At 42.2% G+C, this 13552-nt stretch overlaps 1 protein-coding gene across 3 annotated transcripts in view; it reads right to left on the reverse strand.

Moving 5' to 3' along the window:
- The window catches only part of LOC128666427 (small integral membrane protein 4), a 39882-nt gene extending 27039 nt beyond the window's left edge, over positions 1–12843 (reverse strand). Inside the window, exons 1-2 of one of the 3 annotated variants that reach the window (XR_008403244.1) lie at positions 12743–12843; positions 433–631 (exon numbers count right to left, since the gene is read on the reverse strand). Coding sequence is in view for 1 of the 3 variants with exons in the window: in XM_053721026.1 (XP_053577001.1) it covers positions 433–631; positions 12739–12744 (205 nt within the window). In the remaining 2 variants the exon portion in view is untranslated. Of the gene's footprint in view, positions 1–432; positions 632–12626 lie in introns of all 3 variants that reach the window. The other 2 variants (XR_008403243.1, XM_053721026.1) reach the window with 2 other exon arrangements.
- Positions 12844–13552: the final 709 nt, after the last annotated feature.

Raw genomic sequence — 13552 nt, forward strand, 5'->3', positions numbered from 1 at the left:
TACCAGGCAAGCCCTGACCTGAGATGTCAAGGAAAAAGAGAAAAAAAAGAGGGAAACCTAAAAACTCCTGGTGCTGAGACCGCGATGCTGACTGCAAGGAGATGGGCTACACCTGGAGTTAGATTGAAAGAAAAGCCCAAGACATAGACGACTGTAGAGTCCTGGTTGACAGTCTTTACCCCAGGAGGGGTAGCAGGTATAAGTAAGTTGGCAATATAGCCCTGTGATATAAACGTAAGAAGAAGAAAAAGTAGTTGGATGGGCGGCCACGGAAACCTGAAAATATGCATCTACTGGTGCATAAATAAAGATAATGATTTAAGACCAGGGGTAATATTTAGGAGGCTCAATACAAGAGGTTAAGGAAAAATTACATTCTAAATACAAACATTTACTGCCCCTTTAAGGAAAAATGTTTAAAGATAAACTTACAAAATGTTTCCTTGCCAATCCGCACATTGATCATGAACCATTCCATGGCACCTCCCAGAATAACAAAGAATGGGAGGAACCTGTAGATGCCAAATCTCTGCTTCCCTGGGATGAGGGTAAGGATGGAACCTATTTTACTTCTGCCTGACATACTTGAGAAAGATGTGGAAAAATATGTAGGAGGAATTAAATTATCAACCTGCAAAAAAAAAGAAATAACATTAAATTGAACATTTTTAGCTATCGTGCTTCATATAAAATACAATTTTTTATGCAAATTGAGTACTGGAAAATGCAAGTACTGAAAGCTACAAAACACTTTTTATTTTAGGTTTTAAACCTAATTTAAAAAGTTATTTTATTTACAGAGCAAAAAACTCTCCAACTGCTAGACTCATTAATGCTTGAGTTAATCCCCAAAGCCAAGGAGCCACAATTTATACAATCCACCCTTTTACATAATCATTCACATAATGCTTGTTATAGCTCAGTTTTAAAGTCTAGTGATAAAAGTATATGCTCTAATTTAAACTTGTAATTTTAACCTCTTAATGACAACTGACGTACCAGGTACGTCATGCATTAACAAGCAGTTAATGACAATGGACGTACCTGGTACGTCAGTTGTCTAACAGAGTGCTGGAAGCGATCGCAATCGCTTCCAGCAGCTCTCAGGGTATTGCAGTGATGCCTCCATATGGAGGCATCCTGCAATACCTTTTTAGAAGTCTCCGATGCAGAGAGAGCCACTCTGTGGCCCTCTCTGCACCGGTAGCGATGGTGCCGGTTCGTTGGTGGGTGGGAGCGTAACAGGGAGGCGGGTGGGCGGCCCATCGCTACCCGGCATCCGGTTCCTAGAAGTGCAATGTGCACGCCGGGTGCCGGGAGCGTGCGGGGGGCGCACGTGCGCGCGCATTAGCTGGCCACTGACACCAATGAGGAGGGAAGAGGGGGGGGGGGGGAAAAGATTTTAAAAAATAATAATATAAAAGGATCTGGGAGGGGGAGGGGGATAGGGGTATTGTGGGGGGCTGCTACACTACAGAAAACAAAAAATTGCAAAAGAGGAAAAAACACTTTTGTTTTTGGGGCAAATTGGGTACTGGCAGACAGCTGCCAGTACCCAAGATGGCCGCAATTAGATAGGGGAGAGGGTTAGAGAGCTGGGGGGGGGGATCATGGAGGTTGGGGCTAAGGCAGGAGTCCATCACAGCTAAAATATTTTATTTTTTTTATAAAAAAAAAAAAAAAAAACAACTCCTTTTATTTAGTACTGGCAGACTTTCTGCCAGTACTTAAGATGGCGGGGACATTTGTGGGGTGGGGGAGGGAAGAGAGCTGTTTGGGAGGGATCAGGGGGTGGGATGTGTCAGGTGGGAGGCTGATCTCTACCCTAAAGCTAAAATTAACCCTGCAAACTCCCTACAACCTACCTAATTAACCCCTTCACTGCTGGGCATAATTTACGTGTGGTGCGCAGCAGCATTTAGCGGCCTTCTAATTACCAAAAAGCAATGCCAAAGCCATATAAGTCTGCTATTTCTGAACAAAGGGGATCCCAAAGAAGCTTTTACAACAATTTGTGCCATAATAGCACAAGCTGTTTGTAAATAATTTCAGTGAGAAACCTAAAATTGTGAAAAATGTAAAAGTTTTTTTTTTTTTATTTGCTCGCATTTGGCGGTGAAATGGTGGCATAAAATATACCAAAATGTGCCTAGATCAATACTTTGGGTTGTCTTCTAACAAAAAATATATACATGTCAAGGGATATTCAGGTATTCCTGACAGATATCAGGGTTCCAATGTACCTAGCGCTAATTTTGAAAAAAAGTGGTTTGGAAATAGCGAAGTGCTACTTGTATTTATGGCCCTATAACTTGCAAAAAAAGCTAAGAACATGTAAACATTGGGTATTTCTAAACTCAGGACAACATTTAGAAACTATTTAGCATGGGTGGTTTTTTGGTGATTGTAGATGTGTAACAGATTTTGGGGGTCAAAGTTAGAAAAAGTGTGTTTTTTTCCATTTTTTCCTCATATTTTATTATTTTTTTTGTAGTAAATTATAAGACATGATGAAAATAATGGTATCTTTAGAAAGTCCATTTAATGGCGAGGAAAACGCTATATAATATGTGTGGATACAGTAAATGAGTAAGAGGAAAATTACAGCTAAACACAAACACCGCAGAAATGTAAAAATAGCCATTGTCATTAAGGGTAAGAAAATTGAAAAATGGTCCGGACATTAAGGGGTTAAAGGGACGTTGAACACAAATTGTAAACTGCATAACAATGACCTTTTATATCTGAGAATAATTTTGCAATGAATAATGCAGCTTTATTTTGTCAAATGAGCATTATATTTTCTCTCTCTTTTCATTGGTTTCCCTGTCCCCCAAAACAAAAGAACCCTCGCTAACCAATCACAAACTAATATGCAGACATAGCATGAACTTAGCTTGCACATGTGCAGTAAGGAAAGAGACTGGGGTAGCCTTCTCTCTTCTTTTCCCATAAGATGGTGGTTCAGCTTAGTTAATTAGTTAAAAAATGTATTTAAATAAACAGACATATATTCTTTTCTAATCTTGATCTAATAGCTAAATATACATTTATATATACACAGTCATTTTAACATCTAAACTACCTTGTATGCTGCTGCAAATAATACTGTTCCTATAAAGATTGTTGATGCAAAATTGATAATCCACCATAAAAAAGAAAATGAGTACAAAGAATGTGAAATAGGAGGGGGTAAAAAAGAAGACTTTAAGATTAGAGACCAAGCAACTCAATGGGCTCGCTTCCATTGAATCGTTAAAAATGGAGCCGTAAGCTACCGAAGTGGCCGACAGCTAAAAGCAATTTACGACTCCATTTTAGTACCAGGTTTCCATTGAAATATTTAGCGCATTGCGTGCAGTCGCTCTTTTCGTGTAGCTGTAAGCTAACGTGTTAACGCTTCCATCTGACGTCGGATTTCTTGAAAATCAATTAGTTGCTAAGGTAACCCGACCTTACGTTATAGAATTTACATTTAACATCCATGCTCCTTACCTGTGATCACCTCTCAAGAAAACTAAAGATACACTCATTTATAATGGATATTTTTAACAATAATCAAATACTATTTTTTAATATAATTATATTTACTACTTCATAAATATAAGTAATATGTATTGCTGCCCTAGGCATAGGTCTAGTTTGAATTCTGTATATATGTTCTTGTATATATTATTATATTTAAATATATACTGATATTTCTATTAGAATGTAAGTTCAACTATTCCTATACATGAGACAACAATAAATATTACTTATAACAATTTATTTCTACATTAAAACGCTTGCATCATTTGCAAGTTATATAAGTTAAATAGAAAATAGGTTTTTTAAAAAGCACAATTTTCCTCTTTTACACCTAGTTGAGCTGGGTGTAATATTTCTCAATGTATCGACAGCCTCCGGCAGTGTATTAACAGTTTGCACTTTCATTGGAAACCTGGTATAATTTATCGATTAACGGCTTCTATTACTTTCTATGGGACGCAAAGATTTTTTCGGCAGCCGGAGTCCGGTTGCCGATATTGAGGTATAACGCACCATTGGAAACAGTCAATAAACGATATTGCTTACGACAGCATATTTAACGGTTTGCGAGTGCACGCAAACCTAATTACGGCTCAATGGAAGTGAACTTTATGTGTTTAATACTTGCAAATGATTTAAACACATGGTTAAAGAAAGTACAACTCAGGAGCTATAGAGAACTGCTGATCCAGAGCGGAAAGTGCAGCTGACCAAATCCATTGGGTCATGCAACAAGCACTGCGCTCGGTATTTGAATATCAATGATACATATAAAATTAAAGGGACACTGAACCCAAAAATTTTATTTTGTGATTCAGATAGAGCATGCAATTTTAAACAACTTTCTAATTGACTCCTATTATCAATTTTTCTTCATTCTCTTTGTATCTTTATTTGAAATGCAAGAATGTACGTTTAGATGCCGGCCCATTTTTAGTGAACAAACTGGGTTGTTCTTGCCGATTGGTGGATAAATTCACCAATAAACAAGTGCTTTCCATGGTTCTGAACCAAAAAAAATAGCTTAGATGCTATCTTTTTCAAATAAAGAAAACAAGAGAACGAAGAAAATTGATAATAGGAGTAAATTAGAAAGTTGCTCTATCTGAATCACGAAAGAAAAAAAATTTGGTTTCAGTGTCCCTTTAAGCTAAAGCGTATTTTCATTACAACTTTAAACTTGATCTAAAATATCACTAACGTTCAGGATGTGTTTACACAAAGGGGAAATTTTACCACCACTTTAAGATAGTGTTGTTGGTAATATTTATAAGTAACAGAAAATGTTACAATATTAAAGTAAAAAAAAAAAAAAAGATTAGCCAGAGAATAATACGCAGATGTGTTTTTTTATTATATTAGTTGATAAAGTGAAAGTAAATCCTAGTGACTTTTGAAACAAATAAAGGGGACTTTCATTCATGAAGTATAAGATACTTCATGTAGAAAGCTCCTTTATTCATTTTAACCGATCGCAGTTTTCAGCTGCTACAGCAGCCCACGGCTAATACATTTTTTTGCTAAGAGGTGACGTTTTCACCTCTTAGCCAATAGCTGCGCGGTAAATCCGGCTTGGCGCCCATGGGAGCCGGATTTACCGCATGGCTATTGGCTAAGAGGAGAAAACATCACCTCTTAGCAAAAAATGTATAAGCTAAAAACGGCGATCGGTTAAAATAAATAAAGGAGATTTCTACACGAAGTATCTTAAACTTCATGAATGAAAGTCCCCTTTAATTGTTTCAAAAGTCAATCCTCGCGTTTGTAAAATGCTTGGATTTACTTTCAATTTAAATATTGAAAAACATTTTTTTTATAAAGTAATTGGCAGCAACATGCTGAAAACTAGGATTCCCTTACTATTAAACATGGTTTAAGCAGTGTTCTTCACAGAACCTATTTAATGGGCACACCACCCAGCTGATTTTACTGACCACCCAGCTAAAATTTAAAGGGACACTAAACCCAAACTTTAGGTATCCTTTGAAGAAATAGCAATGCACATGGTAAGCCAAACACACAAGGCATTTATGTGCAGCCACCAATCAGCAGCTACTGAGCCTATTTAGATATGTTTTTCAGCAAAGGATATCAAGAGAATGAAGCAAATTAGATAATATAATTCGATTACAAAGCTGTTTAAAATTGCATGTTCTTTCTAAATCATGAAAGAAAAAAATTGTGTTTCATTTCCCTTTAAGCCAATATTAACCTAAAATTAGCTAATATTAATAGTTTTCAATGTTTGCTCCACAATTTATGATAAAATCAGTATATGTTAAATTGTGCAATAAAACATTGGATAGCTTAAAGGGACACTGAACCCAATTTTTTTATTTTGTGATTCAGATAGAGCATGAAATGTTGAGCAACTTTCTAATTTACTCCTATTATCAAATTTTCTTCATTCTCTTGGTATCTTTATTTGAAATGCAAGAATGTAAGTTTAGATGCTGTCCAGAGGTCTAAACCAAAAAAAGCCAAAAAAAAGCTTAGACGCCTTCTTTTTCAGGGTTCAGTGTCCCTTTAAGTAGCATTTATAAATAACAGAAAATATTATAAAATTGCAAACCAGCTACTTCATAATGCCAACCTGGCTAGCACAATTTGTTTGTGGAGAACACTGTGTAGAGTCAATTTAACCCCTTCCCACCCTTAGGACATTCTATGCCGTCCTAACTGCACTGGGCTTTAGCGCCCTTAGGATGGCATATATAACGCCCTAGCCTTTTAGCTGTACTGAAACCAAAGGGGTTACCTGAATGGGATCACGGGCTGGAGGGGATATCTAGCGTCATAGGTACTGCCCACTGACACGATTCCATCATTTAAATTTTTACTTATTTGTTTACATCGGAACTTTGTTCTGATGTAGACAAGTCTGGGCGGAAGGGGTTAATATTGCTATATTCAACACAATTATTGTTTACACAAATTATCTGTCATTAGCAGAAGAGATTATATAGACTAACCTAGATTTCAACATGCAGCAACCATTACTTTAAGGAAACAAAGCAACCGGTCGTAGTAGCTAACAATTTTTAGAGTTACATTACATGGAAAGGGACCAAATAATAAAGTATTTTGCAAAGCTGTTTCCGTACATGTAATCAAACATTTAAATTACAATTTAAAAGTGTTTACTGTCACTTTAAGTGTGTGGTTGTAGTTGTAATTTAATTCCTTAACTGCTAATGTCAGTTCCAGCCAAACAAACTTCTGAATGTGGTGCCCTGGGAAATCAAGGAGTTAAAACATTCAGCCCTTGATTATCAATGTGCTCTGGACATGCAAAAGTGATGGCAAACTTTCCCCTTTGTATAAACAGAGCTGGAATGTTAGCAATATTTTAGAGTTTAATTTATCAGTTGTAATAAAAATGTGATTTAAAGGGACAGGAAACCCCACAGTTTTCTTTTATGATTCAGACAGAACATATAATTTTAAACAACTTTCCAATTTACTTCTATTATCAAACTAGTGGGAAAGCCTGCAATCACGCTGCCATTTTACCATGCATCCAGGTGGATTCTTTCACCACCCCTTTTGCTCTCTCTCTCCCTCCCCCCCTCTCTTTTGCTCTCTCTCTCTCCCTCCCCCCCTCTCTTTTGCTCTCTCTCTCTCCCTCCCCGATCTCTTTTGCTCTCTCTCTCTCCCTCCCCGATCTCTTTTGCTCTCTCTCTCTCCCTCCCCGATCTCTTTTGCTCTCTCTCTCTCCCTCCCCGATCTCTTTTGCTCTCTCTCTCTCCCTCCCCGATCTCTTTTGCTCTCTCTCTCTCCCTCCCCGATCTCTTTTGCTCTCTCTCTCTCCCTCCCCGATCTCTTTTGCTCTCTCTCTCTCCCTCCCCGATCTCTTTTGCTCTCTCTCTCTCCCTCCCCGATCTCTTTTGCTCTCTCTCTCTCCCTCCCCGATCTCTTTTGCTCTCTCTCTCTCCCTCCCCGATCTCTTTTGCTCTCTCTCTCTCCCTCCCCGATCTCTTTTGCTCTCTCTCTCTCCCTCCCCGATCTCTTTTGCTCTCTCTCTCTCCCTCCCCGATCTCTTTTGCTCTCTCTCTCTCCCTCCCCGATCTCTTTTGCTCTCTCTCTCTCCCTCCCCGATCTCTTTTGCTCTCTCTCTCTCCCTCCCCGATCTCTTTTGCTCTCTCTCTCTCCCTCCCCGATCTCTTTTGCTCTCTCTCTCTCCCTCCCCGATCTCTTTTGCTCTCTCTCTCTCCCTCCCCGATCTCTTTTGCTCTCTCTCTCTCCCTCCCCGATCTCTTTTGCTCTCTCTCTCTCCCTCCCCGATCTCTTTTGCTCTCTCTCTCTCCCTCCCCGATCTCTTTTGCTCTCTCTCTCTCCCTCCCCGATCTCTTTTGCTCTCTCTCTCTCCCTCCCCGATCTCTTTTGCTCTCTCTCTCTCCCTCCCCGATCTCTTTTGCTCTCTCTCTCTCCCTCCCCGATCTCTTTTGCTCTCTCTCTCTCCCTCCCCGATCTCTTTTGCTCTCTCTCTCTCCCTCCCCGATCTCTTTTGCTCTCTCTCTCTCCCTCCCCGATCTCTTTTGCTCTCTCTCTCTCCCTCCCCGATCTCTTTTGCTCTCTCTCTCTCCCTCCCCGATCTCTTTTGCTCTCTCTCTCTCCCTCCCCGATCTCTTTTGCTCTCTCTCTCTCCCTCCCCGATCTCTTTTGCTCTCTCTCTCTCCCTCCCCGATCTCTTTTGCTCTCTCTCTCCCTCCCCGATCTCTTTTGCTCTCTCTCTCCCTCCCCGATCTCTTTTGCTCTCTCTCTCCCTCCCCGATCTCTTTTGCTCTCTCTCTCCCTCCCCGATCTCTTTTGCTCTCTCCCTCCCCGATCTCTTTTGCTCTCTCCCTCCCCGATCTCTTTTGCTCTCTCTCTCCCTCCCCGATCTCTTTTGCTCTCTCTCTCCCTCCCCGATCTCTTTTGCTCTCTCTCTCCCTCCCCGATCTCTTTTGCTCTCTCCCTCCCCGATCTCTTTTGCTCTCTCCCTCCCCGATCTCTTTTGCTCTCTCCCTCCCCGATCTCTTTTGCTCTCTCCCTCCCCGATCTCTTTTGCTCTCTCCCTCCCCGATCTCTTTTGCTCTCTCCCTCCCCGATCTCTTTTGCTCTCTCTCTCTCCCTCCCCCCCCCTTGCTCTCTCCTTCCCTCCCCCCTCCTCCTCTTTTGCTTTCTCCCTCCCCCTTCTCCTTTGCTCTCTCCCTCCCCCCCCCTCTCTTTTGCTCTCCCCCTCCCCCCCCTCTCTTTTGCGCTCTCTCCCCCTGTCCTTTTTTTTTTTTTTTTTTTTATTAGGGCACTCTCACTCCCTCCCCTTCCCTGCTGAGCCGCCCACCCGTCACCACCACGATCTCTTCTGCTCTCTCTCTCCCTCCCCCTCTCTTTTGCTCTCTCTCCCTCCCCCCTCCTCCTTTGCTCTCTCTCCCTCCCCCCCCCTCTCTTTTGCTCTCTCCCCCCCTCTCTTTTGCTCTCTCCCTCCCCCTTCTCCTTTGCTCTCTCCCTCCCCCTTCTCCTTTGCTCTCTCCCTCCCCCTTCTCCTTTGCTCTCTCCCTCCCCCTTCTCCTTTGCTCTCTCCCTCCCCCTTCTCCTTTGCTCTCTCCCTCCCCCTTCTCCTTTTCTCTCTCCCTCCCCCTTCTCCTTTGCTCTCTCCCTCCCCCTTCTCCTTTGCTCTCTCCCTCCCCCTTCTCCTTTGCTCTCTCCCTCCCCCTTCTCCTTTGCTCTCTCCCTCCCCCTTCTCCTTTGCTCTCTCCCTCCCCCTTCTCCTTTGCTCTCTCCCTCCCCCTTCTCCTTTGCTCTCTCCCTCCCCCTTCTCCTTTGCTCTCTCCCTCCCCCTTCTCTTTTGCTCTCTCCCTCCCCCTTCTCCTTTGCTCTCTCCCTCCCCCTTCTCCTTTGCTCTCTCCCTCCCCCTTCTCCTTTGCTCTCTCCCTCCCCCTTCTCCTTTGCTCTCTCCCTCCCCCTTCTCCTTTGCTCTCTCCCTCCCCCTTCTCCTTTGCTCTCTCCCTCCCCCTTCTCCTTTGCTCTCTCCCTCCCCCTTCTCCTTTGCTCTCTCCCTCCCCCTTCTCCTTTGCTCTCTCCCTCCCCCTTCTCCTTTGCTCTCTCCCTCCCCCTTCTCCTTTGCTCTCTCCCTCCCCCTTCTCCTTTGCTCTCTCCCTCCCCCTTCTCCTTTGCTCTCTCCCTCCCCCTTCTCCTTTGCTCTCTCCCTCCCCCTTCTCCTTTGCTCTCTCCCTCCCCCTTCTCCTTTGCTCTCTCCCTCCCCCTTCTCCTTTGCTCTCTCCCTCCCCCTTCTCCTTTGCTCTCTCCCTCCCCCTTCTCCTTTGCTCTCTCCCTCCCCCTTCTCCTTTGCTCTCTCCCTCCCCCTTCTCCTTTGCTCTCTCCCTCCCCCTTCTCCTTTGCTCTCTCCCTCCCCCTTCTCCTTTGCTCTCTCCCTCCCCCTTCTCCTTTGCTCTCTCCCTCCCCCTTCTCCTTTGCTCTCTCCCTCCCCCTTCTCCTTTGCTCTCTCCCTCCCCCTTCTCCTTTGCTCTCTCCCTCCCCCTTCTCCTTTGCTCTCTCCCTCCCCCTTCTCCTTTGCTCTCTCCCTCCCCCTTCTCCTTTGCTCTCTCCCTCCCCCTTCTCCTTTGCTCTCTCCCTCCCCCTTCTCCTTTGCTCTCTCCCTCCCCCTTCTCCTTTGCTCTCTCCCTCCCCCTTCTCCTTTGCTCTCTCCCTCCCCCTTCTCCTTTGCTCTCTCCCTCCCCCTTCTCCTTTGCTCTCTCCCTCCCCCTTCTCCTTTGCTCTCTCCCTCCCCCTTCTCCTTTGCTCTCTCCCTCCCCCTTCTCCTTTGCTCTCTCCCTCCCCCTTCTCCTTTGCTCTCTCCCTCCCCCCTCTCTTTTGCTCTCTCCCTCCCCCCTCTCTTTTGCTCTCTCCCTGCCCCCTCTCTTTTGCTCTCTCCCTGCCCCCTCTCTTTTGCTCTCTCCCTGCCCCCTCTCTTTTGCTCTCTCCCTGCCCCCTCTCTTTTGCTCTCTCCCTGCCCCCTCTCTTTTGCTCTCTCCCTGCCCCCTCTCTTTTGCTCTCTCCCTGCCCCCTCTCTTTTGCTCTCTCCCTGCCCCCTCTCTTTTGCTCTCTCCCTGCCCCCTCTCTTTTGCTCTCTCCCTCCCCCTGTCCTTTTTATTTTTTATTAGGGCACTCTCACTCCCTCCCCTGCTGAGCCGCCCACCCGTCACCACCTACCTCCAGCACCAGCAAAAGATCGTTACAGACTATGACACACACAGTGTCACCGTCTGTAACGATCAGGCGTCTGGCCTCATATTGAGGCGGAGCACCGATCGCGCTCCGGCTCCATATGCGGCAGATGCCTAAAGCTTCAGGAGCTCCAGCTCTCAGCTGTTATCTTACAGCTGAGAATGGGAGCTCCTGAAGCTGTCTCATGCTGAGGTGGCTGCGCGCGCATCCAACATTCCTTTGAGGATGCATGTGCAACTGCCAACGGACGCGTTACAAACGCGATTATAGTTTAGATTTGCTTGATTCTCTTGTTATCCTTTGCTCAAGGAACAGCATTGCACTACTGGCAGCTAGCTCAACGCATATAGCTAGCCAATCACAAGAGTCAAATGTGTGCAGACACCAATCAGCAGCTAGCTCACACTAGTGTAGGATATGTGCATATTCTTTTTGAACAATAGATACCAAGAGAACAAAGCACATTTGAAAATATAAGTGAATTTAAAAGTGTGATAAATTGTAATGCTCTATCTGAATCATACAAGTTTAATTTTGACTTTCCTATGTCTTTAACTTACTTTTTAATATAGCACTGAAATTCAAATACTCCGGCCACCCACTTCAAAAGTATTGTTTTGTTTTGTTTGTGAGCTGACAGTTTGAACTGTTCTCCAATCGGCTCTCCAACCATACGGCACTCACACAATTTTTTTGTAGTTTGAGCACCGATTGGAGAACAGTTCAAACCGTTAGCTCACAAAAAAAATAATTACTTTTGAAGAGGGTGGCTGGCCAAAGAGCGCGTTTTTTATTTTTATTTCAGTGCTAAATCAAAAAGTAAGCTAAAGTGTATGTTCATTAAAATGAATGAATTAAACTCCATCTAAAATATATATAGAATATTGTTTATAGAAAGGTGAAAACCATCACTTTAAGATAGTGTTGTTGGTCACTGTTCTGTACATCATTTTATTTATCAAATCATATGGCTGAACAAAAAAAAACCTTGCTTCCAAATTCTGACCTAATTCCGAAGTTCTGGAAAAACATCTGTCAAGTGCATTAGAATTGTCCTTTAAGGGGCATGAAACCCAAATTTTTCCTTTCATGATTTAGAAAGAGCATGCAATTTTAAACAACTTTCCAATTTACTTCTATTATCTAGTTTTGCTTAATTCTGTTGATATCCTTTGTTTAAAAACATATCTAAATAGGCCCAGTAGCTGCTGATTGGTGGCTGCACATAGATGCTTCATGTGAATCACCCATGTGCATTGCTATTTCTTCAACAAAAGATATCTGAAGAAAGAAGCAAAATAAATAATAGAAGTAAATTGGAATGTTGTTTAAAATTGCATATAATTCATGAAAGACACATTTTGGGTTTCATGTCCCTTTAACAAGACTTAAATTACATTAAATTAAAAAAACCTGAAAGAACACTAATTAAACATTCATGTAAAATAAGCTTGGAGCATGAGAACTTATAATTAAAGGGTCCAAGGGACTTATATCTGCAAAGTGTCACTGGTGATGGTGTCAACAACATGTATGGGAGACAAATACAAGTGCATATAACTTATGAATGTGTTGGTAGTAGACAGCACCTAATTGAAAAAAAGTAACACTCTAATAATGATAACGTTTAACAAAAGCAATTCTACAAACACAAATATGTTTATAGTCATACATAAAATCCACTACAGTGCATTAATATAAGTTCCATTAATATACTCTACTTAGGTGGAGAATAAATCCCTTCAAATAATTTCTTTACTTGTATGAAATGCTTATTCTTTCAGAAACCTACATATTATTTCCTGCAACCCCTACATGTGCAGAAGAGGACTGCTACACCTGTTACAGCCTGCTCTGGTAAACAATGAGTTAATAGGCAGTTAAGCACATACCTTAGTTACAGTCTTACAGCATATTCATTCTATTTAGGTCTTTCCAGAATTGTTTTACTGCTTCACAACAACTTCTTTATAATTTGCATTTAAACACAAACAAGCCACCTACATACATATATTATTATTCTTCACTGTACTCTTCATGTTTGAGCAGTAATGAAACCAAGGTGCCCTCCTAGGCCAAAGTAGTCTAGCTGCAGATTGGAGCTCCACTGACTCTAGACAGGAAACATGTGACCTAAACTCAAAGCTTTTTTTTTTTTAATCAACTTTAATGTAACAATCTATAGACAATAATTCTGAAAAAAGAAACATTTTGCAGCTTTCTTGTTCTTTTTGATGTGCACTCACAATGGTTTATGCTGATTGTCATTTATAAGGTAACCACTGTGAGTGCACATTAAGAACAAGAAAGCTGCAAAATGTTTCGTTTTCAGAATGATTGTCTATAGGTTGTTTGTTACATTAAAGTTGATTTAAAAAAAAAAAGCTTTGAGTGGAGGTCACATGTTTCCTGTCTAGAGTGGAGCTCCAGTCTGCAGCTGGACCCTTCTATCCTAGGCTGCAACAGGCTTTCTACTCTAGACATGTGATGTTATTAAAGTCACATGACTAGTCACATGGTATTACAATACATAGCAGCAGGTTCAAACCAACAGAGATTGTGTCATATTTCCCTTGCTGAGCTCTCACTGCTTATGTAAAATCATGCACAAAAATGGGAGATAGTAGGAGCACCATTAGTGCTCTGGTTTTACCTAACACTTGAATGTGGGAAGGAAATCAAGGGGGGGGATCATATAATAAATACATAGCTTGTATTAGTAATATTCTTTAGGTATGAGTTTGACCTGATAGTATTTAATCGTTGTATGTTTAATATGGAATGGTTAAAAGGACACAAAAATTACCTGTATGCAACA

Source organism: Bombina bombina, chromosome 7, assembly GCF_027579735.1.
Source record: "Bombina bombina isolate aBomBom1 chromosome 7, aBomBom1.pri, whole genome shotgun sequence".
Classification (NCBI taxonomy): Eukaryota; Metazoa; Chordata; class Amphibia; order Anura; family Bombinatoridae; genus Bombina; species Bombina bombina.